The sequence below is a fragment of the Vipera berus genome (assembly GCF_964194415.1).
Source record: "Vipera berus genome assembly, chromosome: 1".
In the NCBI taxonomy this organism is placed as follows: Eukaryota; Metazoa; Chordata; class Lepidosauria; order Squamata; family Viperidae; genus Vipera; species Vipera berus.
Window position 1 is genome coordinate 344,058,224 of NC_138202.1, and position 27,525 is coordinate 344,085,748.

Consider the following 27,525-nt stretch of genomic DNA (forward strand, 5'->3'; position numbering starts at 1 on the left):
CTTTCTCCCTGTTGCTTGTCACCTTCTTGCCAATTTCTCCCACTAATGGGCCAATCATTTCCTTGACTTTTTTCTTGTTTTTTACATGTTGAAAGAAGCTTTTTTTGTTATTTTTGACTTTTGTCACAAGCCTTAGTTCATTTTGAGTCTTATTTATTTATTTTATTTATTTTATTTATTTTAATTCCATTTATATCCCGCCCTTCTCCGAAGACTCAGGGCGGCTTACAAGCTTAGCAGTAGCCTTCATTCTATGTACATGCCTGCTTATTAGGGCTTTCACACACACCCCAAGCGGCATTATTACAAAGTCAGCTTAATTGCCCCCAACAATCTGGGTCCTCATTTTACCTACCTCAGAAGGATGGAAGGCTGAGTCAACCTTGAGCCTGGTGGGATGCGAACCTGCACTAATTGCAGGCAGCTGGTGTTACTTATAGAGGCATTAGCCCACTGCTCCACCAAGGCTTAGCTTTTCTCACTTCATCTTTGCAGGCTCAGGCTATTTGCTGATATTCTGCCTTGGTTTTTGCCCCTCTTTTCACTTGTTGTACTTGTCCTTTTTATCTTTCAATTTATCAGAGACTTCTTTATGCAGCCATGCTGGTTTCTTTTGAGAGCTGTTATTTTTCTTCTCTGTTGGTATTGTGCTAGAGTGGTCTTTTATTATCTTACTTTTCAAAATTTCCCAGCTTCTTTAGTTGTTTTCCCCTTGAGGATTCTCATCCATGGAATCATTCCCAAACTTTCTCTAAGTTTATTGAAATTAGCTCTCTTGAAATCCAAGACTCTAGTTTGACTGTGTTCTATTGCTTGTGCTCGCATAAGAATTCCAATATTGCATTCCCCCTCAAGGTTTCTGTGGCTTCAACATCTTCTATTATTTCATCCCTGTTAGTGAGATTTAGGTCCCATATGGCTAATCCCCTTCTCTACTTTTTGGGAGACAAAGGTGTCTGCTAGGTTTGTCAGGAACCTGTTTGATCTTCCATTTGGTGCATAGTTTGTCTCTCAGTTGATGTCAGGGTAATTAAAGTCCCCCATTACTATTGTGATGTGCTTCCTACATACCTTAGTTAACTGACTAGCAAAAAGTTCATCTATTTCCTCTGGTTGTTTGGCTGGCCTATATTATTTTGTTCAGTCACCTTCACCAGCCCAGGCTGGAAATCCTCCAGATATGTGAACTTCAATTCCCAGAATTCTCACTAGTCACCATGCTGCTCATGGGAAATCTGGGAGCTGAAATCCATATGTCCATATATCTACTGTAGAAGGTGCCTAGATTAGGCAAAGCTATTCTACAGCCATTCAGGAGGTGCCGATATGTTGCAGTAGTCATTATGACATTTATGATATCTCTCTGTTATTCCAAACCATTGACTATGCAGAAAACAGTGTGTTCCTAAGGCTGTTCATAAGAAAGAATCACTGTACTGAATTAACCTGTGCTGTAAGAGGTGATTGACAAATTAAATTTGATCTGCTGAGCACAGGTGGAATTCTATATCTTTAAGAAAGTTGATAAACGTTTTTCAGGTACATATGGTTTCAAAAAAACAAGCAGCTGTGAGCATCAGAGAGTTAAAATGTGAATCAGTACATTTTTTCTCCACATGGAGAAGCAGTGCTATATCTATTGCTATTCTGGGTTTGTGCCAATTGCATTTTTAATGATTTCTTGCACTGGGACATCTGTATGTAATGTTGGTGGTAGGACATTTATAATGTCTGGAATTTAAGATGGTGGTATTTTATTGCCTTTTGGCAAAAAGCTTTGGAATCTCATAAGAAGAGTTAAGTTATTGGTTTACAGAAAGGATAACAAATACTTTTTGTTGCTCTTAATGCACATGACCAGGCCAGTTTGTATTTAGGGTGTCCACCTGCATTTTGTCAAATAAGATAATACATTGGTATGTGAATGCTGTGCAAATCTGCTCTCCTTTGATTCTTTTCACTCAGCATGCAGAATCTATAATACAGGTAGTCCTCGACTTACAACAGTTCATGTAAAAATGGCATGTAAAATGTTTCAGAAATGTGTTAATACTTTATTAGTGTTTATTTCCCAATTTTATTTTAAAAAATTATAGAATAGGAGGTTCATATAAGACTAATCACACAGTCAAATCTTTACAATTCCTGCATGCAGAGGACAAGTTAAATAATACCGTTCTCGGGGGCAACAAAATACAACTCTTTCTCCAAAGAAACATAGTATTCATTTTCACAAGAGGAGGGCTTGGTTTTTCTTAACTCATGGCCTTGCTTGCTTTTGTTAACTTTTAATGTCGAACAGTCTTTCCCAACCATAGCAACTTCCAGATGTGTGGCTGTTAGCCCCCAGAATTCTCCACAGTGGCCAAATTGGCTGGGGAATTCTGGGAGTTGAAGTTACACATCTGGAAGTTGTCCTGATTGGGAAACATATACATAGAGGTAGGTCAATTTGTTCCTGTCTTATACTGAATCTCAAAGGCACTGGGAACGGGATAGGCCTTGGCAGTAGCCTCCATTTAAACTGTAAAGCAGCATTTCTTAACCTTAGTAACTTGAGGGTGCATGGAATTCTGGGAGTTATAGTCCATTCATCTTTAATTTGCTAAGGTTGAGAAGCAGTGCTTGCTGGCTGGGGGATTCTGGAAGCTGACATCCATACATCTTCAAGTTGCTAGGATTGAGAATTACTGTTATATAAAGGGTACTTTAAAAAGTAAGAATGGGATTGCATATATTTCATTTTTCCCATTGTTTTCAAGAAAAATACAGTGGTACTTCAGTACCTATCCTTAATTGGTTCTAGGAGATGCGATGAGTACCAAACACAATGAGTACAGAATAGACTTTTATCATAAGGAATAATATAGTGGAGGCATAGGCAACCTTGGCTCTTCCATGAGTCATAAAAGAGCCAAGGTTACCTACCCCTGATAGTGAATCACAAGGCAGCCAACAGTGAGAAGTTCTAGCTTGTGCATGGAGTACCAGGACAAAATTTTCACATCAAAGCGTGCTGAGTATCAAATTTGATGAGTTTCAAAGTAGTTGAGGTACCACTGTAAGAGAATTTTCCCCTTGTTCCTGCAATTTTACATTTTTATTTAGTAACATATCAGTTACTAAATCGGTCTATCAGTATGTTTTCTAGCTACTATAATTTCCATCATTTTAAAAAGATAGAAAAATGCTTGCATCTTTTTTATATTTTGGCAATAGTTTTTATCTCTTTAGACATTATCAAAACAGTTAGGTACCTTAAGTGTAGCTTTTGAGGAAAACTTTCTTGTCCAACCAAAATTTTTCCTCATTCACAGAAGAAACCCCTCCCCTGCTCCCAACAGAACAGAACTGGGCCTAGGTTTTTCAGCATTTAACTATGATATGCTTTTTTTCTACATTTACTTGTGTTTGAAATTGTGAAATTATTTCTTCCATTCTTAATTTTTTCTTATTCTTTTTTAAGGTGATATTTAATAGATTATAAGTTGATAATTTTCCTTCACCATTATCTGTCCTTGGATGTCTCTGTGAAGCATGGAATAATAAACTTTTAAATCTCCTACTGTAATGTCATTGCAGTCAGTCCATTTAGGATAATAGTCTCTAAATTTACCAGATAAATTTAGAATCTAACTATAATTGCTGTATAAAAAAGATCTTTCCAGATAGAGAGGTTTAAATGCACTGGGCATTTTTGTTTTGGATGTGGCAGATTTTTTTCGGCAAAACTCCTCATTCACTTGAAAGATTTTTTTTTAAAAAATAAATACCTCTTTCTTTGTCATAAAATTACAGCCCCATGAGGTCAAAGCCATGAGTCATTCCCATAAAGATGAGAAGATGCATCCAAGGGACTGAGAGAAGCTTTTAATTATCTCGCTTGTTTTATTGCTAGGAAATCCTTCATTCCAGGATGCAAAATTTTAACTGCATTGGGTAATGTAAACACAGCTAGGATCTCCCTTCTCAGTGTCAAATCTTTGTAAAGTCTAATCCTTCTTTAGTATACTTTCCACTTCATCTTCCTATCTTAGTGTTTCCTGGCAAGGAAAAGCTAGCCAGCTTGCCAGGCTTCACATGTGGGCCAATGATATTGAAGACTTCCTGCAATGCCATGCATTTACTAAATGTACTAAAAGTAGGGATGGCCGACATTACATTTATCTGGATACATGACAAGAGCATAAGAAATGTTAGCAGACCAACTACTATCTACAGCTAGTCCTCAGTTTCCATTGCTGGGTAAAGCGGGTGTTAAATGAGTTGATCCCAATTTTACAACATTTTTGCCACAGTTCTTAAACAAATCACTGCAGCTGTTAAGGGAATCATGCAGTCATTAAGTGGATTCAGCTTCCTTTGTTGACCTTGGTTGTTGGAAGCTGGCTGGAAAGGCCACAGATGATGATCACATGATCCTGAAGATGCTACAGCAGTTGTAAATGTGAGGGCAGGTCCTGACTCACTTTTTTCAGTAGCTTTGAATGCTAAATGAATGGTTATAAGTTGAGATCCCAAAGCTGCTTTTCCAAAAAGCAACTGGACTTTCTTGTTTTATTTTCCTTGAAAATGTTTTGCTTCTCCTCCAAGTTCTAAAGAAGTTTCTTGGATGAGAAGCAAAACATTTTCAAGGGAAAAAAAAATCAAGAAAGTCCAGTTGCCTTTTGGAAAAGCATCCTTGGGATAACCGTGACCCAGATGATTGAGAATCTCCCTAGATTGAAGAATACCCATAGTTTAACATTCCACTTCTTTTACATGGGCAGAGAGGACAAGAGACATCACTCAGTGATTGAGCAATTATTTTTCATGATTAACATTTCTGTTTCAATCCCTCCGGATTTGATGGTAAAAATTGCTGCCTCAAAGCGTGCAGGGTTAATGTCAAGATCGTGTTGATTTTGTGGTGGCTAAGATAAAGTCTAACTAGGTGGAAGACAAAGTTTGATGTTTGTGCTTCTAGGAATTTCATGGGCAGAATGTGAAGGATAAAGTGCTTTCAGAACTATTAACTTCTATGCACATAGGAATTTAATTTCAGTCTTATGGCTGATAGCCAGTGATAGAATGATTGATTGACAGATAATGCATCATCCTGAGTGGCCTCTCCTCCCCTTGATATAGGGAGGAGGTAAGGAACTGAAGTTGAAGAAGAGATCCTAGAACACTTCTGGAGGTGATAAGGAGTGAATTGATTGAACATGAGTTAGAGCTGCTCTTAGGGCCTATTGTGTGGTGATAAGGACAGAGAAATGTCAATATTTCTCTGCCCTTATTACATCTGTGGATAGCTTTCCAGTCGCCTGGTTTGGGTGACTTCATGCCTTCTGGGTGGAAGTGATTCTAAGGTTCACCCACAGGACTCTGTGAAGAGTATGCTAGGCAAAGTGGACAAAGTTGATCGGATCTGCTCTGAGTTGGTCTCTGGCCTCGAAGCAGGTCCTGTGGAGGTTACTTTGGTTGGTTCTAGCTTGGCTATCTTTGATCCCACTGGGACTGAGAAAGTGAACTTGGTCCTTGGGGCTGTTAGTGCAGGCACTTCTGAATTATATCCATGTCCTCCTGGCTGACTGAGGCTTCTTAGGAAGGGACATGTGATTAGGTTCTGGTGGTGGTTAACTGCTCTTTGAGGGAGGGGGTAGTTCTGTCTCTTAAGAAGGCAGTGGTTTGCCCCCTCCTCAAGGAGCTAGACTCTACCATTTTGTACAATTTTCATTCAGTTCCTGCTTTTCCCTTTCATCTTTGGTTCTGGATGGGGTGGAACTGTCCCAGACAGACATGGTGCTCAATCTGGGGGTCCTCCTGAACTCAGATGGTAGCCATGACCAGGAAGTCCTTTGCAGAACTTTGAGCTTTGTGCCAGTTCACTCATTCCTGGATCACAGAGCTCTATTTACAGTTATTCATGTATTTGTGACCACCAGATAAGACTGCTGCAATGTGCTTTACATGGGATTGCCCTTGAAGAGTATTCTGAAGTTTTAACTGAGCTGCATTGGCTGCCAGTTGCCCTCCGGGTGAGATTCAAGGTGCTGGTAATGACCTATAAAGCCCTACATGGCATGGGTCCAGATTACCTACGGCAGCACCTGCTGCCGGCATCAACCTCCCTCTGTCCAGTGCGCTCCCACAGAGTGGGCCTCCTCAGGGTGCCTCCGATCAGAGAATGTCGATTGGTGGCCCCCAGGGGGAGGGCGTTCTCTGTGGGCACGCCAGATCTATGGAACCGCTTGCCGGTTGAGCTCCGGATGGCCCCCGACCTTCACTCCTTCCGGCGCGATTTAAAAACTTATTTATTTGAACAATCTGGCCTGGTTTGATGGGTTTGGGGTTGGATCTAATTTTAACATAGTTTTAATCATTGTATTATATTGGGCGTGATTATTTAATTCTTTTAACTTATTTTAACTTTTGTATTTATATTCTGATATTTATTGCCCTGTACACCGCCCTGGGTCCTTCAGGAGAAGGGCGGTATAAAAATTTAATAAAAATAAAAATAAATAAAATAAAATGTGGTGGCTTGGGCATACTGGTGCTCAAGTGTTTTTCTGGGTGCAACCTTTAAAGTCTTTCTTAGTTTAGGATTGAATCACTTATGGGAACATTTCTCTTTAAGTTTTAGTTTAAGTTTAAGTTTATTATATTTGTATACCGCCCTTCTCCCGAAGGACTCAGGGTGGTGAACAGGGCATATATAAAAATACAAATTACAAAAATTAAAAAGAGAATTAAACACGAGCCCAAACTAAAAACAGTAGAAAAATGTAAAAAATCCCCAATAAAAACCCCAATGCATCCCCCATCAGGCCAGGCCGGCCTGTTCAAACAGGTAGGTCTTCAAGTCGCGTCGGAAGGAGCGAAGGTCAGGTGCCATCCGGAGCTCAACCGGCAGCTGATTCCATAAAGCCGGGGCGCCCACAGAGAAGGCCCTCCCCCTGGGGGCCACCAGCCGACATTCTCTGACCAGTGGCACCCTGAGGAGGCCCTCTCTGTGGGAACACACAGGGCGGAGGGAAGTTGACCCTATCTAATCTGGGAGGAAGAGCATGCTCTGGGTAATATCCACTAGGAACTGTTGGCTGGTAGGGCCCAGAAGTCAGCCTTTTCTGCAATGGCACCCGTGCCCCTTGGAATATCATTACCACCACCTCCCATCCCCAAGATTATATTGGCCCCATTCCTGTTAGCCTTTAGTAAGGACTTGTAAACCTGACTTTGTGCTCAAGCCTGGGATCCCGGGCATGCGTTCAGTCTTTTTCTGTTAATTTGTACTTTTTGACTTGTCTTTGGAATTTGTAGTGAACTAAGGTAAAACAAGTAATTAAACCTGAATAACAGATTTTGTTTTCTGGTCTATTCCTCAGGCATTGGTGCCACTACACAGTCACACGGACGGTTTCGTGTCAAGTGCAGAATGGCTCGGAGACAGTAATCCAAAGGGTTTATCAGAGCTGCCGATGGCCAGGACCTTGTGCCAACTTAGTGAGGTAATGGACTGTGTTTTAGACCTTTATTGATCCAAGCCACAGAGAAATAGTGATGAATAAATAATCTACTGTGTTGACAGATGCCAAAAGTTGGCAAACCTCCATCCAGGAATGTTTAAATGATCTGCTGAATGAAATATGTACAGTTGTTTGGAAACTGTATCATTCTTTGACATCATCTATACTTCTGTTCAGAGTCATCGGTAAACATGTGAACTGAGGTCTACCTGAAAAAAAGGGAGCAATTCTTGGGTTATTACCTGGTCAGTCTGAATAGTATATCGGATAGGTCCATTTGCACAAGCGCTCGCTACTCATGCAAATGGAGTTTTGCGTGCGAGCGCCTGTTGCTCACAGAAGTGGAGCTGAGTGCGAACGTGAGTTCCTGTCACTCCTGCAAATGGAACTGCGCATGTGCACAGGTTCGCTCACTGCTTGCGCGGCCCAGTTCTAAATGTGCTGTGACCCTACCAGGTCATGGCCTGAGGGTTGGGGAGGCATGTATATTGTTATAATATTGCGAGTTTCTTCTAATTTATTCCTAAAGTATACTATAATGAATCCTACAAGCTAGATTCCAGCAGTATGTGGATCGAGAACTACCAGAAGTACAGTCAGGATTTCGAAGAGGTAGAGGAACTAGAGATCAAATTGCCAACATATGCTGGATCGTGGAGAAAGCTAGGGAGTTCCAGAAAAACATCTACTTCTGCTTCATTGACTATGCTAAAGCCTTTGATTGTGTGGATCACAACAAACTGTGGCAAGTTGTTAAAGAGATGGGAGTACCAGACCATCTTATTTGTCTCTTGAGAAACCTAAATGTGGGCCAAGAAGCAACAGTGAGAACTGGACACGGAACCATTGATTGGTTCAAAATTGGGAAAGGAGTCCGGCAAGGCTGTATACTGTCGCCCTGCCTATTTAACTTATATGCAGAGCACATCATGAGAAAGGCAGAGCTAGATGAATCAAAAGTTGGAATTAAGATTGCCGGGAGAAATATCAACAACCTAAGATATGCAGATGATACCACTCTAATGGCAGAAAGCGAAGAAGAACTAAAGAGCCTCTTGTTGCGGGTGAAGAAGGAGAGTGCAAAAGTTGGCTTGAAACTTAATGTTGTGTACATAGTTATGGGAGTGGTTTCCCTTCGGCGGGAAACCTGAGTGCAATCATTGGCTGCTACTTCCCGGCGGGAGATTCTAAGCCGGGGATTGGTTATGTTTGAATGGAGTTAGTATTTAAGGCAGGGTTCAACGGCTGCTAGCCAGTTGACCCATGTGAGTTCCAATAAACGTTCCTTGTGCGACATCGCTGTCTCCGCTCGTCATTCCGGACATAACAGTGGCGACGAAGGTGGGATTGACGGCAGAACAGCGAGAGAACCGCGGAAAGCCGACAGAGCGAAAAGCGGGAAATTTGAACCACAGTCAACCGAGCAGCAAGCAAATTAAAACAACAGAATGGCGCAAGTCGGATCCCTGAAGGAGTTTGACCCTAACTACCCTGAAGACTGGGAAGAATATGTCGGACAAGTTGAGGGGTACATGCTGGTCAACGGGATCACGGAGGACAGGAAGAAGGCGGCAGCGCTACTAACTATCAGCGGCACGCCGGTTTACCGGGTGGCCGTCGGCCTGTGCCAACCCCTGCCAGTCTCCAGCGTATCGTACGCCAACCTGTTGGCGAAACTGAGGGTCCACTTCACCCCTAAACGGTCGGAACTGTTCTGGCGGAGGATATTTGAGAAGAGGAACCAGCGGCCGGGCGAATCAATACAACAATTTGTGGCGGCAGTCCGAGAAGCAGCCTTGCGCTGTAAATATGACAATCTCGAGATTCGCATCAGGGACCGAGTGGTTTTGGGGCTGCGAGATGAACACTTGCAAAACCGAATCATCTCTAAGCCCACCGGCAACCTCCAAGAAGTCTTAGACGAGCTACTCACGTACGAGTCTACAGGCAGACGCGACCCCCCCCTACAACAGCATGGCAGCCTCAGCCGAAATTAACCTGGAGAGCCATGTGGATGGTGGGGAGGTGGACTACCAGTGGGAAGCCGAGATTGCCGAAGTAGCCAGAAGGTTCGGGAAGATGGCGCCGAGACCACTACGAGCCGAAGGCCCAGATCAGAACAGAAGGCAACCACCACCAGCGCCGCAACGACCCCAGAGGGACAACCCCGCCAGACCTCGAGACCCAGAGACCCGGTGCGGAAGCTGCGGCGGAAATCACCAACGATCGACTTGCCGATTCCGAAATGCCAAATGCCGAGGGTGCGGAAAAACGGGCCACATCCAGGCCATCTGCAGAAGCCGACCGCATGACAACCGCCTCCACGAGCTCGACGCTTGGGCCTCAGGTGAGGTAACCCCCGAACGGAGTGGCGGAGAGACCCCTAGGCCCAAGGCACGCACTTCCAACCTGGGGACTGGGGTGGGGGTCAACCACGTGGGGATCCCTAGACGAAAGTACACCCCTAGAGTCAACCACATTTTGAGGCCTAAATTAAGAATCGAAGTCCAATTGCAAAGTGTCCCTTGCAAAATGGAAGTGGACTCCGGGGCCTCAGTATCTATAATTTCTAGGGACACCCTTAAATACATCGAAACCAGAAGCGGCCAGAAAATTCCCCTTAAACCCACCAAATTACAATTAGCCGACTTCCAGAAATCACCCATAGAACTAGTGGGAGAGGCTACCATCAACGTTAAATATAAGGGGTTCAGTGGAGTATTAACTATTTTAGTCACCGAGGGCCAGAGAACTAGCCTTGTAGGCCTTAATTGGTTCTCGGCCCTAGGCATTTGGGTGGGGGGAATTAACACCATTCAGAATAAAACCCTAAAATCCGTCTGCGATAATTTCGCAGACGTATTCGATGGGTCATTAGGGAGGTACAAGGGACCCCCCATTAATTTTAACTTAGACCCCGAGGTTAGGCCCATCAGGCTTAAGGCCCGGAGGGTGCCTTTCGCCCTCAAACAAAAAATCGAGGCCGAACTAGATAAGCTAGTAGGCCAGGGCGTCTTAGAACCGGTAGAAGGGGGCCTGTGGGAGACACCGATCGTCACACCCCTGAAACCGAACGGGGATGTGAGGATCTGTGCCGACTATAAAGCTACCCTGAACCTCGCAATGAAAAAACATGCTTACCCGGTCCCGACGGTGAAGCAGGTCCTCGCAACGATCCAGGACGGCGCCATTTTCGCCAAGCTCGACTTGGCGCAGGCGTATTTGCAAACCGTGTCTAAGGAAGCCGCCGAGGCTCAAACAATAGTTACCCACAAGGGGGCGTTCCACGTTCACAGACTTCAGTTCGGGATAGCTGCAGCTCCAGGCATCTTTCAGGAGGTGATGGAGAGAACCTTGAAGGGCATTCCAGGTGTATGCCCTTACTTTGACGATGTCCTCATCGCTGGAAAAACTGAGGACATCCTAGCTGAAAGGCTAGAACAGGTACTGGGGAAATTCAGGGAGGCAGGATTGAAATTAAAAAAGGATAAGTGTTGCATAGGGGTAAAATCAACTGAATTCTTGGGATTTAGAATTGATGCATCAGGCATCCACCCTACAGAAGGAAAAATTAGGGCCAAAAAGTTAGCTCCAGAACCCCAGAATAAGGCGGAACTACAAGCTTTCCTTGGCTTAATTAATTTTTATCACACATTCCTGCCTCACAAAGCAGCTATTGCTGAACCCCTCCATAGACTTTTAGATAGGAAGACCCCCTGGCAGTGGCAACAAAAACACAGGACCAGCTTCCAAACTTTAAAGGACATCCTGTCTAGCAATTCTACAGTTACTCACTTTATAGAGAACAAACCCATATTCTTAGCTTGTGATGCTTCCCCTTATGGAGTGGGAGCAGTTATTAGCCACATGGATGAGCAAGGGCAACAGAGGCCTATAGCATACTATTCCAGGACCTTAACAAAGGCGGAACGGAATTATGCACAGATTGACAGGGAAGCATTGGCCATAGTGGCAAGCGTAAAAAAGTTCCACGATTATCTGTATGGTAGGGACTTTACTATTTACACTGACCACAAACCCCTGCTAGGGCTATTTACTACCGATAGACAGACTCCACAAATAATGTCTCCCAGGATGCTAAGATGGTCAATTTTCCTTTCCGCTTACACATTTTCAATCAAACACAGGCCGGGCAAGGAGATGGGGCACGCTGACGCCCTCAGCAGGTTACCCCTAGAGGATACAGGTACAGACCCCGCACCTGTGGGACAAATCATGTCCCTACAAGAACTCTCTGAGTGTCCCCTAACTGCCAGGGACATTGCAGCTGCCACCAGGAAGGACCCCATACTCAGCAGAATAGCAGCATGGGTACAAGGTGGGTGGCCTAGCAAAAGCCCTGACCCCAAGTTCACACCATATGTTAGAAGGAAGGATGAACTATCATCACATGTTGGATGTCTATTGTGGGGCAACAGGGTTGTCATACCAGAGAGGCATAGAAACACAGTAATTGGGGAATTACATGATGGGCACCCTGGAATTGTGCGTATGAAGGCCCTAGCTAGAAGTCACATATGGTGGCCAGGGTTAGACACAGCCATAGAGGATAAAGTTGCAGGGTGCTACCAGTGTCAGCGTTCTAGACCAGAGCAAGCACACACAACGGTACACAAGTGGGAAGAGGCCAGGAACCCGTGGTCTAGGATCCATATTGACTTCGCCGGCCCTTTCCAGGGCCTCACATTCCTTGTAGTAGTGGATAGCTACTCCCGGTGGTTGGAGGTCGTGCCCGTTAAGTCCATGACATCAGCAAAAACCATACAGGTCTTAAGGGGACTCTTTGCCACTCATGGGTTACCTGACGTAATTGTCTCTGACAATGGGCCACAATTCACATCTAATGAATTTCAGGACTTCCTCAAGGCCAACTGGATTAGACACGCGATTTCAGCACCCTTCCACCCTTCCTCTAATGGCTTGGCAGAACGGAACGTCAGAACAACCAAGGACGCCCTCAGACGAATAATCCACGGTGACTGGCATCAGAGACTGGCTCAGTTCCTGCTGGCCCAACACACCACACCGTGTGCGGCCACAGGGAAGAGTCCTGCTGAAATGAGGTGGGGCAGGCGATTGATAACAAAATTGGACAGACTACACCCTGACAGACTACCTGCTGAACACGACCCGGTTACCCCAACCAGGTCTCTGAACATTGGGGACATGGTGTGGGCTAGAAATTACGGACAGGGGGACAAATGGGCACAAGGGGTCGTGATAGAGAAAACTGGTCCCTTATCTTATTTAATTGAGGGGGAAGGGAATCAGCTGATTAGGAGACACATCGATCAGTTAAGGAAAAGGGCCCCTGAAGGTGTACAAGCCAACAAAGAGAGGGACAACTCTACAACGAACTCTACACCTTCCCCAGCCAAGGGTAACCAAGCACCAGGGGGGAAAGGGAGGAGAATACATTTCAGGGCAATTGAAGCAAACCCCCAGAATTGTAACGCAAACCCCCAGAATTGTAACGCAAGGATAGAAATAGCGCCCCCTGACAGCACACCAGGGGCATCCAGTCAACCCAATGTACCCCAACAACAGCAATCACAACAACAGCCCAATAAGGAAACACCACCTGGGCCGTCCACACACACAACAGGGTCAGAGGAGGTAGTCACCGGTGGAACCGAAGGAACCCCAGCAGTTAGTATGGCCAGCAGATATCCAGTCAGGCAACATAAACCCCCAAGCTACCTGAAGGACTATGTCAAATAGTAATTTCATCCAGGGGGGAAGGGGTGTTGTGTACATAGTTATGGGAGTGGTTTCCCTTCGGCGGGAAACCTGAGTGCAATCATTGGCTGCTACTTCCCGGCGGGAGATTCTAAGCCGGGGATTGGTTATGTTTGAATGGAGTTAGTATTTAAGGCAGGGTTCAACGGCTGCTAGCCAGTTGACCCATGTGAGTTCCAATAAACGTTCCTTGTGCGACATCGCTGTCTCCGCTCGTCATTCCGGACATAACACTTAACATTAAGAAAACCAAGATCATGGCATCCGGCCCTCTCAATTCTTGGCAAATAGATGGGGAAGAAATGGAGGTAGTGACAGATTTTATTTTCCTGGGCTCCAAGATCACCGCAGATGGGGACTGTAGCCAAGAAATTAAAAAATGCTTGCTCCTTGGGAGGAAAGCCATGGCAAATCTAGACAGCACACTAAAAAGCAGAGACATCACCCTGTCAACAAAAGTGCATATAGTCAAGGCTATGGTCTTCCCAGTTGCAATGTATGGAAGTGAAAGCTGGACCATAAAAAAGGCTGAGCGCCAAAGAATTGAGGCCTTTGAACTGTGGTGCTAGAGAAGACTCCTGCGAGTCCCTTGGACTGCAAGGCGATCAACCGGTCAGTCCTAGAGGAGATCAGCCCTGACTGCACTTTAGAAGGCCAGATCCTGAAGCTAAAACTCAAATACTTTGGCCACCTAATGAGAAGGAAGGACTCACTGGAGAAGAGCCTAATCGTGGGAAAGATTGAGGGCAAGAGAAGAATGGGACGACAGAGAATGAGGTGGCTGGATGGAGTCATTGAAGCAGTAGGCGTGAGCTTAAATGGACTCCAGAAGATGGTAGAGGACAGGAAGGCCTGGAGGAACGTTGTCCATGTGGTCACGATGGGTCAGACACGACTTCGCAGCTAACAACAAGGAAGCTGTAATATAGAGTGGCAAGAAAAGTGAATGGTCATTTATTTTCAACTGCGTAGGAGTTGTATGTTGCAAAATAAAACCAGCTGAAATAGACTGTTCACCAAATGCTTCAACTAAGGTCCTCTAATTACTGTGTAAGCAACTTAAACTGATGGATCATAATTGCATCAATGAAATAAACTTTTGCGCCAGGTTCTAAAACCATTGAAAATTTTATTCTGCATTGGTTAGGGTATGAAGAGTAACAGGGCTAATAAATTGCACTTCTCTGCTGTTGGTGATTTGAGGTCTTCTTAATTATCTGAGGGTCCCCCGGTTGAAAAGTCCCCCGTGAGGTTTTCTTAAAAAAAAAGGCTCTGGAGTGATTCTGGCATTTACTTGTGAAATGACTTGTAGTTCCACAGATGTATCACCTTCTAACTCAAAGGAAGAAACTGTCAAGGAACAAAAGCTTGGTTTAATGTCCTTGAGATCCACAGCAATAGTGGAGTTCAAGAGAGCCTTCTTTGCTTCTCCATGGCAGACAGTTTACAAATAATAGTAAAATCTCCTCCTCCTATTATTACCTTCATGCCTCAACACCTTAATCATCCATTGGTTAACATGCTTATCAGAAAGTCTTTCCCAAACTGCTCAGGCTAAGATGATTTTAAGGCACATCTCTGGCGAACAACTGGAAATCAGCTCTAGGTAATCCTTGACTAATGACTATTGCTTAACAAGTGTTTGAAGTTATCACAGACCTTGTCAGAGCTACCTACTACCCATTTTCTGAATTACAATGTCCACACAGTCTCCTCCCTCAATAATGTGATTGCAATTTGGGCCCTTGATAACCAGTTCACTGTTATGTCCCTTTGTAGTGTCCCGTGGTCACATGGACCCAATTTATTATTATTTTTTGCTGGTTTCTAGAGTTTACTTCCAGTTTCCAGCAAAAAAAAGCCATTGGTGAAAAAGGATTTACTTAACAACCACATTTGTTTAAAGACCATCATAAAAATAGTTGTAACTTTCGTCACATGATGCCTCTGACAAGGTCATCTCCTACAGCCTCAATGTATGACCACAACCATAATTCTGGGTTCAAACACAGTCATAAGTTGAAGACTACCTGTACTCCCAAATTTGGCAATTTCCACGCTTCAGTTTGTGATTCAATTTTCTGTGGTTCTCCTGGCTGAGAAAAGCAGCTCTAAATCTTTGTATGAAGTTGTGGTAATCACCCACCAATGCATCATTGCCCTTAATGAATGGCATATGCCATTTGACTGCCCCTTCTTTTAGCAATCTGTAGGCAATTCCACTGTTTGGCCTGACAGAAATAATTCCCATGAGGAATTGATCGTGAGCTCTCCCTCCCCCCCCCCCACAATTTTTCTGGTAGACTTCCCAGAGAATGGAGCAATACTGAGTGTACAACTTCTTCTATGATTATTCCAGTCTTTGGAGAACCTTATTATTTCAGTAGATGAAGGCAAAAACCAGGAACGGCAAAGTTTCTAGGAATGCTCTTTATGGTTATAGGGCAGAATAACACAATTTACAATGCCTATCAATCTTTCTCTCTTCCATATTTTATACCAAACAAATTCAAGGCAGGGTTATTTTGAGGTTCTTTCTCACATTTGCCTCTTTCTCTGGAAATACTTTTTGGAATGTTTCCCTTCGATGGCTTGCTTATCTTGTCTATGGGAGAAAGTCCGCTTGAATTCTGTTTTGTAGTTTGAGGTGGTACAACTAATGAGTTATGCCATATCAAAATAAAAAATAGGCGCTGAGTTCTGATAAAATGTCATCATTCTGATGAGTGGCCTTGCAAGTGTCATGGATTGGGATGGTGTATCGGAAAATGTCCAGGGCCAGAAAAAGTTGCTGTTCTTTTTGGATAAATGAAAATACATCCCTACTGACAGCTGTATATGCTCCTGAGTATAAAGAAAAAAATAGCGAAGAAGGAGATTAGGTTGCAATCTTAACGCAGTTATATGGCTAAAGATTAAATATGCACATACTGGTTTTTTTAACCGTTTCCAGAGAGTTAGTGGTTTCATTCTCTTGCAGCAAAAAGAAAGAGCCAATCTTACATATTAGGAAATTTGGCAAATGATTTTTATTCTGTGAAAAATTATAATACATGTTGCCACAGGTTTCTTGCATGATTCGTGTAGTTGTGACATTTTGTGGCCATGTACTGTTGATAATACAAGCTAGGCTTCTAATCTGGTGATGCACATGCCTTTTGGTAATTTATCCTGAGCAGAGGAGCTCAGAAACAGCCCTGCGTGTCAGTAGTTTTCTGAAAAAGTAGAATGCAGGGAAAGTCCATTTGAGAGCATCACCCTAAGAAAACCATGGAGATGAGTTCTATTTTAGTCTAACCAAAAGTGCCCAGGATGCTTCATTCAGATGTTGAACTTGAAACAGGTAGTCCTCGACGTACAACCATTCATTCAGTTACTGTTTGCAGCTTCCATGTAGGAAAGCCACGTGGTAGATCAGCTTCTTCTAGAAAGATCTGTGGAAAAGCAAAGTAGACCGAGCTCTGACAAGTGAGGAGGAGGGTGTGGGACCCAACAGGGCCGGAAGCAGGTCCAAATCCTGGGGTACCCATGTGGCAGGAAGTGTGTCATGGGTTGCCTCAGGGAATCTGGTGGGGCCCTGCGAGGCCTGGGACAGACATGCAATGTGGGCCCTGGCCTATGCTAGGCTTCCCAGGATCTTTCTCACTCAAGGCACCTTGCAGTCTGCTTAATGATCTATGTCATGGTTACGACAGGTGAAACTCTTCAAAAGAACTTTGAGGCATTGTTTACCTTAAAGAATCTTTTATTCGAGAAACAAAGTATTGACACTACATATGAATTCCCCTCCCCTGAGCACAAAGTAACAAAGCATAATTCCCTCCTCCAATTAACAGTCATAAATCACATTCCCCATTAGCTTGAAGCGCGGGCTTTCTCCCCAGCTCTCCAGTCCTACAAATCTTTATCAACTCTGGGTGCAATAACCTTGGATTCCCACGGCTGAGTTATTATTGTTATGACTAACTGGACTCTCGTCCACACTCCCCCTCCCAGCATCAACCAACTCTAAACATCTGTTGTCAAAGCAAGAACATCCGATGTTAGCAGTGTTGGCAATCTATTTCAGAGGTCCCCAACCTTTTGGGCACCAATGACTGGTTCCGTGGAGAGAGGTTTTTCCACGGACTGCAGGGGGTGTGGTTTTGTGTGCTGCCTGCATCCCACAGATGGGGCTTTGCTTGTTTGTGTGGACCAGTTGCTGGCATGTTGCGGCCTGGTACTGGTCCATGGACTGATCTATTTGGTCATTTAATAACTGCAACATTGAGAGCAGGAATTTTGATCATTAAGTGAGGTCTCCAGAAGCTGTGAATGCTCCAACACTGGAAGTTTTTAAGAAGAGACTGGACAGCCATTAGTCTGAAATAGTATACGGTTTCCTGCCTGAGCAGGCGGTTGGACTAGATGACCTCCAAGGTCCCTTCCAACTACTACTTCTTCTTCTTCTTCTTCTTCTTCTTCTTCTTCTTCTTCTTCTTCTTCTTCTTCTTCTTCTTCTTCTTCTTCTTCTTCTTCTTATTATTATTATTATTATTATTATTATTATTATTATTATTATTATTATTATTATTATTATACAGTCAGCCAGATGTTCAGACTGGATTTGGCATTTTTGTCTACCTATTGAGTCCTTACCAAGGACCTGGGATAGGCAGATGTGGATGTTTGATGGTATTACAGATATCGTCACAGGATGGAAGCAGTTCCTAATAAGGCCGCCTTTTGCAATTGACTAATGGCGAATTTGTCAATGCCAGTGGTATTCAAGTGGTGCTCCATTTGTTCTGGGATTGCACCCAAGGCACCTATTACTATTGGTATTACCCTTGCTTGCCTTTGCCACAGTCTTTCTATTTCTATTTGTAGGTCTTTGTATTTTGTTATCTTCTCCAGTTCTTTCTCATCTATTCTACTGTCTCCGGCCACTGCCACATATTATTATTAATTATTAATTATTGTTAATTATTATGTGGACACCTCACTTAATGACTGCCATAACCTATGACCATAATGGAGCCTGCCCTGTCATAAGCTGAGGACTACTTGTATTGATGTTTTTCATATGCTCATATGCATCTTCCATCATGCCTAACTCTAAATGCTTATATACAACTCCCATCATATCTGACTCCTGCCAGTCAAATTGGTATTGACTCTTAGTAGCTATGTAGATAGGCCTTCTCCAGAGTGACTGCTCAGGAAGATGAGCAGTTGATGCTGTAGGAAACAGCACAGGTGCTACTAGATAAAAAATCTGGTTTGATGCATTGTCTCAGCAGCCCTCTTCTTCTCTTACATTTTATCTGTAATGACCCATTTGGGTTATCCAATAAGCCCCTTACGCATTCAGATGTAATTTTTACACATGCTTAAAAAGTATATTTTGAGAAGCTTATGAAGAATATAATGCTGCTCTCATTGCTTAGGAAATACTGTGTGAGCTGTGCCAGACACATTTTGTTATGGTTACCCAATGTAACACTCACTCTAGCCTTCCCAATTTGATATCCTCCATATGTGTCAGACTGCAATTTCCAAATTTCCGAGCTAGCATATGTAGGCCAGACATATTTGGATCCACATTTTCCTTGGCAACATTTTTCTAGTACAATAGTCAATGTGCAATATTGTCACAATTTGAAATTGTAGGTGTGGAGTTTCATCTCTCTGCTGAGGATGGGACTCACTGCAAACATAAAACAGAAGCCCTAATTCCTGTACATTAAAATAGTAAGGGAAGTAAGAAAGTTCCTGATATATGCTTAAATTTCAATTAGTCCCCAAATTTATCATTTGAGTAAAGCTTGAAAAAACCTCTATGTGTAATAGAAACTTTAATGTGCGTCGTAGTGGTGGTGGTACAGTATGAGAGCTATATTTGCTTGAGGAATTAGTCAATAATGAGTGAAACCAGAGTTAACAATGGAAGAACTATTTTGCTTCTATGGTAGGATCTTATTTCTCTGCTTCCCTTTCTCTTTTCCCCCACATACATAATATATATACATACATATATGTCCTTAATAATTATAAAAATACGAATCCCAGGCATATCTGTATGCTATACATACATATATACATACGTACACAGATACAAGTATATATAAGTAACCTTCCTTCCTTCCTTCCTTCCTTCCTTCCTTCCTTCCTTCCTTCCTTCCTTCCTTCCTTCCTTCCTTCCTTCCTTCCTTCCTTCCTTCCTTTCATTAAAACAAACCACATACAAAACCCTATTGTACAGAGAACATCTCGATCTGTAGACTCTGCGATTGGAAAATTCTCACCAATGCATAGAATTGCTTTGTTGGTATATTTTTGGAATTAAGAAAAACAAACAAGAGGAGCTGGCTCGTGGCTTACCTGTACTTAGAACTAGAGTGTAAATCCACAGATCACCTGCTCAAACTCTTCTGCTTTAAATGAGATATTTAGCATTTTTTGAATTATAGCAATTATTTGTAAGTTTTTATATCAAAATGTTTTGTCTAGCCCCTTCTGCATTTTTTGTGTCATTACTACACTGCAGAACATTTTAACAGCAGTAGCAATAGTAGTAACACTTAGACTTACATACCGCTTCATAGTGCTTTACAGCACTCTCTAAAAGCAGTTTACAGCATATTGCCCCCAAAATCTGAGTCCTATAATGAGACCAATTTAGCTAAAAAAGAGACCAAATTCAGAGACCGCCTAGTAAATAAGTAATTCTATCTGGCCCAATCTAGACCAACACTAGGCTGTTATCTTGCAGTGTAGATCCAAAATTGATCTCAGTCTTAGTAAAAGGTGGGTTATGTGTATAATTCACATCTTTGCACAAACGCTAAACGTTGAAGAGCAAATATTTTAAACACAATGAAAATATACAGATCATGTGGTTCCTCTGTGTCCCAGGATGCTACTTTTCTTTGACGTGATCCAAGTTGTGTGTCCTATTTCCTTTGTCGGCTTCCAGTCTTATTTCTATAAAAGAATAAGCCTTCTTAAAGTCACACACTTCAAATAGAACATATCAGAGCTTCCTTCAAAATAAGATGGCTATAGAAATTGAAAGAATAATAAATAACTATTTCCATCAGATATCACTGGATTTAGCAATCAACCTTTAACTTCATGCAGTATTTGTGAATAAGATTCCATACAGGTAGTCCTTGTCTTATTACCACAATTGAGCCCAAAATTTATGTTGCTAAGCGAAACAGTTGTTATGTGAGTTTTGTCCCATTTCTTGCTTCAGTGGTTAAGTGAATCAGTGAACTGGTTCAGTTAGTAACATGGTTGTTAAGTGAATCTGGCTTCCCCATTGGCTTTGCTTGTCAGAAGATAGCACAAGGTGATCACATGACCCTGAAACACTGCAGCTGTCATAAGTTGGTTGCCAAGTGTCTGAATTTTGATCACGTGACCACAGGGATGCTGCAACAGTCATAAGTGTGAAAATGGTCATAAGTCACTTTTTTCAGTACTGTTACTGTTCAGTCACTTAGAACAGTCACTAAATGAACCATTGTTAAGTCAACTGAAACCTATTCAATTTATCACACAATTTCTATAAATTGTAAAAATCTGATGTAAGATTTTATTGTCCATTAAGGTAATTGTATACATCCCTCTTCAGAAATAAGTTCCAATGGGTTATCTCCTAAGTAGACAAATAAAGAAGGTGGATGAATAAAGAACTTTTAAGTATAGAGTGCAAATTTTTAGCCACTTACCTGGAAATAATCCCATTGAGCTCTACCTGAGTTGAGGTATATTGAACTGGGTTGCTTAAAACTGTACAGGTAGTCCTTGACTTACAGCCATTCATTTATTGACCATTCAAAGTTACAACAGCACTGAAAAAAGTGACCTATGACCTATGACACAATGGTTGCAGCATTGCCATGGTCACATGATCAGAATTCGGACACTTATCATCTGACATGTATTTATAATGGTTGCAGTGTCCCGGGGTCATGTGACCCCCTTTGGCTACTTTCTGACAAGTAAAGTCAATGTGAAAGGCAGATTCACTTCACAAAAGTGTTACTAACTTAATAACTGCAGTGATTCATTTAACAACTGGGGGGAAAGGTCGTAAAATGGGGCAAAACTCACTTAGCAACTGCCTTGCTCAGCAATGGAAATTTTGGACTCAATTGTGGTCATAAATCGAGGACTACCTGTATTTGACCTTGTTCCTATGAGTAGCTACTGATGTTGGCAGATTTGGGCTGAACATTCTGGATGATGTGTTGCTTGTGTTAGTTACAGGACCCTCATCCGACCCACGTACAAGATAGCTTACCGAACAGTAACTGCTCTTGAATGGCGATGCTGCCCTGGTTTCACTGGAAGCAACTGTGAGGAAGGTAAGGCTACCGCATACTTGACGGACTCTGCCCATCAAGAGGGTGTCTCTATGAAGCTGTGAGTATATCATCCAGCCTTCTCCCATTTGGTGTCCTCTAGTTGTATTGAGCTTGGATTCTCACAACTCTAGTCAGCATGAATCTCAGCATGGAGACTGTGGACATAGGTCCACCTTCTATGGCAGGGGTGTCAAACTGCCAGCCCATGGGCCGGATGCATCATAGCAAAACCGCATCCACCCCATTGCCGGCAGTGGCAAAAAAAGTCATGATACGTTACAACACGTCACGTGATGTTGTGAGTTTGATACCCCTGTTCTATGGAGCATGGGAGACTGGAATATGTTAGTAGATAGAAATGGGATGATTTACTGGTTTAGAACAGAAATACTGGACTGTGATCCTATCAAAGTTCCATCTGTGTTTACTCTTAAGCATTCTTAATTTTCTGAGGATTTCATAAATGTGTTTTTTATGGCTTGCAAGTCACACTATTTTTAAGTGATATATCATTATGTGCTATTTAGATAGAAAACAGGTTTTTTTTGTCCCAACATGCATTGTTTTCAGTCTACAACTAATTAAGAAATTTAGTAATTTATTGTAATTCTCATGGCAATAGACAGAAGCACTATGCATCTCATGTTCTATATACATTTCCACCATGTTAGTCTCTGTTACATGACCGAACATGTTACAGGATGGCTCCTAGTAACTCACATGTGGTCAAACAGATAATAGATGTATGCCACAAAACACCCTGACCAAGCAGTGACCTATAGTAACTACGGAACATACAGTATTTTTACATTTCTGTATTATATAAATCTGCTTGTCTATTTTCTTAATATGTACACCCATTATTACAAATGTTTATGAAGATTCTCAGTTATCCAGGTCATAGATGTATCAAAAATGGTTTTATTTTGGCTGGACTGATTTTTTTGACAAAAACCCAAGACGTTTCGCTTCCTGGAAGCTTCATCAGTTGTATTGGATGCTGTGGGAGATGGAAGGACAGGTATTGATAGTTGCGATTAGATGGTGGGCCGGGGAATGATAGGTTCTGACAAGGATGGTGTGTTTGTGTGTGTGTGTGTGTGTGTGTGTGTGTGTATGTGTGTGCAATAGAAAGATTGTGGTTTTTTTTGCAACTAATCTCAACTGTCAATACCTGTCCTTCCATCTCCCCAAGCATCTAATACAACTGATGAAGCTTCCAGGATAGGAAGCAAAACGTTTTGTTTTTAACTCAAAAAAAATCAGCCCAGTTGCCCTTTCAAAATAAAAACCACTTTTGATGCAACCATTATTACAGTTATAATACACAAGAGGAAAGCCCACCATTTTCCAAGAAAGAACATTCTGCTGTGAATTTTAAGGGTGGGACTTGCAATAAAACCCACTGATTTGCCATTTCTCAATTCCCTTCTCTCACTTGTTGCTGTTTTTTTTCCCCTGTCAACCATCTTCTTGGTTCTTGGTTTTTCCATTGTTTGTTCATTTGTTTATTAGTTTCTAAATGGCTGCAATCATGCCACTCTTGGCAGGGGATGAAAATAATTACAAAATGTCTAATCATAAAAATACCAAATAATAGTACAACACAATTAAAATTAAAAACAGCAACTTAGAGCAATATAAACACACATGTTGTGTTCCCCTGCTATATCAAATTTAAAAAGACTTTCAGAAGAGTTTTGTTTTATCTTGTTTCCAGAAAGGCAATAACCTCAAGGCCTGCCTAGTTTCTTGGGTGAAGCTATTCCATAATGTAAGACCATTACATTACAATAGCTGCCCAGAGTTATTGACTGAGATGGGCAGCCATAGAAATTGAACAAATAAATACATTATTGTACTGAGAAACAGCTTCTCCTGGCCTCAGCCCACCGCCCGTTTCATAAATATGGGGAAACACTACTAATATTTTCTGAGTTGTCTTTAGTTTGGTGGGTTCTTCTAGTTGAAAAAAGTAGTTCTGAAGGTGCTTCAGCATCAAACCATATAAGGCTTTATAAATTAAAATCAATACTTTAAATTGCACCTATAAACCTATTGACAACCAGTGAAAGGCCCCTAACACAGAGTGATGTATTCATGTGTCCAGCACCCATTAATATATGGGCTGCTCTGTTTTGGATGAAGTGCAATTTCTGTTCTGTACCAGCCTGCTACCGGCCTTGCAGAAAGGCAACCCCTGTACAAACGGCAGAGGCTGGAATACGTCTGCCAAATTTATTACACAAACAAACAAAACATGAAACAAGATACCGGAGCTTTGATCCTCTATCGGAGCGGTTGCTTTCAGCAAACCAGCCCTCCCCCAAACACTCCCTTTATAAGAGTTCAGGGCGTGGCCTCTCTTTGCCTCCTTCCGAGAAGTCCCACAGCCTTTCTCTGCTTGCTCCTACTTGACTGCCTCCTGCGTCAGGCGTCCTTGAACAGGGCCAGCTGTGGGTCATCTTCATCCACACTGTCGGGCTCACACAGCTGGGTCTCCACCAAGTAAGAGGGGCCTGGCTGGGGGCTCTGCGGAGCCTCCAAGCCATCATCAGCAAGTTCTTCTTCAACACCCCCCTCCTCCCCCTCATCTGAGTCATCCGAGTCATCCGACCCAACTGCCGAACCCACAGGCTGACCCTGAATCACAACAATTTCTGAGTGGTAGAATCTAGTTATGCAACATTACTGTTACAGTTGCAAAGTCCTCTTGCTCCAAGCAGGGCCACAATTGATGTATCAGCCAAAGCTAGATGAGGGCCCTGCTAGCTAGATTTGCACCCACCCATCTGGCAATTGCTTGCACTCCAGGAGGACCCCCAATTCATGTAACTGCTCCCTCAAGGACAATGGTACCTGTCTGAAGGATAAAACTGGAGTTGACAGAGAACCTAGCTCAATAAATTCATCATATTTACCCTGATGTTCACAAAGGCAAGGTCTAAGACAACTCAGTGCGGCCAACTCCCCACGGCCAACTTGCTATGGCCAACTTGCTGCAGGACAACACAACATAGCCAGTTCGTCACACTACAATTTGCTGCAGGACAAGTTACACTACTGTCGAACAAATGGTGGAATAGAATAATTAAAGAAAGGATGCAAAGAAGGGACAAAATGTAATGTGAATGACAAAAATTAAAATTACGGTATTTTTAAAATTATTTTAAATACTTAAATTGAATCATTGAATTGTCCCACAGTGAGTTGTCCTGCAGGGAGTTGACCATGATGTGTTGTCCTATGGCGAGTTGGCTGTGGCGAGTTGGCTGCGGCAAGTTGGCTATTCCAACAAGAGCATGCCTCTAGTTTCTTCTCTCTTTTCGCTTCTGTCAAGTCCAATATCTCTGAGATATTGTTCCAATATCTCAGAGACATTGGAACAATATCTCAGAGACATTGGAACAATATCTCAGGGGTTGCCCCAAAGAAGAGGGAGACAACCTATTCTCCAAAGCACCTGAAGGCAGGACAAGAAACAATGGATGGAAACTAATCAAGGAGAGAAGCAACCTAGAACTAAGGAGAAATTACCTGACAGTTAGAACAATTAATCAGTGGAACACTCTGCCTCCAGAAGTTGTGAATGCTCCAACTCTGGAAGTTTTTAAGAAGAGACTGGACAGCCATTTGTCTGAAATGGTATAGGGTTTCCTGCCTGAGCAGGGGGTTGGACTAGAAGACCTCCAAGTCCTTTTCAACTGTGTTATTCTGTTATTCTTGAACTTGCCCAGGTGTGTGAGAATTGACTCTAAGGATACTGCATGCATACTGATGGTTGAGAACTATAGAAATAGTATAAGAAATGTGAGAATGAGCTAAAGTTGACAAAGGATGCTAAAAACAATAAAAAGGCTTTTATAGAGCTTTTTAATATTAGAGTTGTTTAAACCATTATAAGTGTGAAAGCTTTTGAGCTAAGAAGTTGTTTCAAGTTTTAAATGGGCTGTTCTGTCCTGACAGGAAGCCTTCCAAACTTCCTGGAAATGTTCTGAGCTTGAAAAGACTCCGATAAATACTTTGAGTTTGGAATAACCAATCCCAATCTTGAATTCAAGAAGTTTGCACTCAACTATCTAAAATAAAAAGAAGAGAAAAGAAGCAATAAACTAACAACTCAATGAAGACATAAAAATGTTAACAGGGAACAAAGAAAAGCAGAGAGCTCTTGTTCTGATTCTGTTTTCTCCAATAAAAGGGTATGTGTTTCACTAGGTAATTGTGAAGAGCAAAATTAAGGACCAGAACTAGAGTTTGGGACTACCTGAAATATAATTGGGGAATATCTAAATCTTCAGAGGAATTAACTTACAGTAAGGGACCAGCTAATGGTCTACCTTTTTATTTTCATTTATTCATTCATGTATTCGTTGATTAATTTAATTTATATTTCACTTGTATTATCTTTGAGAAATTGTTGAGAACTGATAAAGGGTCAGGCAATTGGAGGAAGGCAAATATTGTCTCTTCCTTTCAGAAAGGAGGAGATAAGGTGTGGGGAAATAAAATAAAATAAAACAATTGGAACTAGACTAGCCAGCCTGCCTGCCTGCAATCAATATCTTTTAGATCAAATCAAAAGTTGTTTTTTTCCTGGTTTGTTGTGAGGATGAGATAAAAACAGTGTAGAGCTGGAATAAAAACTGTAGGCCTTGGAATTACAAATTCCTGTTTGGAGCTTGAAATGTTTTAAGATTGGAAAATGTTACACAACCTATTATTTTTCTCTGACAAATTGTAAGTGATTTGCTGAAATGACCTTCCCCCCCTCCCCAACTTCTGTAGTTTGTAGAACACTTATGGCTACCACATTTATTTTTGGAGCCTGCTGAATCAGATTGTTTGGTGAGCAGAGTACTGCTTCCCCCCCCACTTAAATACCCTTAAGAAGAAAATTGCATATCTAGGTGTGTGGGGAGAAAGCAGGTCAAGATTCTCTCCTCATTAACTCTGCTCATCTGCTTTATGACTGGAAAAGGTATCTTTGCAACTATTAAGTAAGCAGTGACTGAGGTCTTTGGATCTCAAGGGTTTACTTATCATTCAAGTATTAATTCATAAATCTGTTTTTACATTAGTGAATGATTTTTAAAGTGATAATTTTATTAAAATTTATGGACCATATTCTTATACTGTAGTTGCACATTTAGAGAGAGTCATGGTGGTAGAGTGGTTAGAATACAGTATTGCAGGCTAACTCTGCCCACAGCCAGCAGTTCAATCCTGACTGGCTCAAGGTTGACTCAGCCTTCCATCCTTTTGAGGTTGGAACAATGAGGACCTAGTTTGTTGGGGGCAATATGCTGACTCTGTGAACCGCTTACAGAGGGCTGTAAAGCTCCATGAAGCAGTATATAAGTCTAAGTGCTATTGCTATTTAGATGAGGATTTTCCTTCAATATATACTTTTCGATATATCTTTATACTGAATTATGTATTTTTTAAAAAATGCTCTATATTTTAATCCAAGTGCTTTGCAGAATTTGGAGAAAGACCACTTTATAGTCCACATACAAGATTCAAAACAAGTCAGTGCGAATTAAAGTTTGTTTAACTGCTTTCTCTATTTACATTCTTAAGCTTCCCTAGTTGGACCTTCAGTGATCTATTTTCTGAGCCTCCTTGTCGTAGTTTGTGTGGCTTTACATAATTTTTTAGGCTAGCTTTAAAATGGGGTTGGATTATTTTCAGTTCAGTGTGTTGTGAAAATGTAGCTATTTTCTTAGTCTATTGTGTGAACTAGACCATTATGTTACTCCCGACTTATGTTTGGTGCAACTTATCGTAGGAGTGCAGTAATTGTATTTTTATTTATTTATTTAATTTTAATGTGTAGGTTTGTGAGCTCCATCAGCCCTGGTCCTATATCATGCCACTTTTTTTTTACCTTTTCA

General features: G+C 42.1%; 1 protein-coding gene across 1 annotated transcript in view; it reads left to right on the plus strand.

Moving 5' to 3' along the window:
* The window catches only part of COL26A1 (collagen type XXVI alpha 1 chain), a gene marked incomplete at both ends in the record, with an annotated part of 201,376 nt that overhangs the window by 40,496 nt on the left and 133,355 nt on the right, over window positions 1–27,525 (plus strand). The window contains 2 exons of the mRNA XM_081312808.1: window positions 7,371–7,493; window positions 21,525–21,628. Coding sequence (XP_081168934.1) covers window positions 7,371–7,493; window positions 21,525–21,628 — 227 coding nt within the window. The remainder of the gene's footprint in view (window positions 1–7,370; window positions 7,494–21,524; window positions 21,629–27,525) is intronic.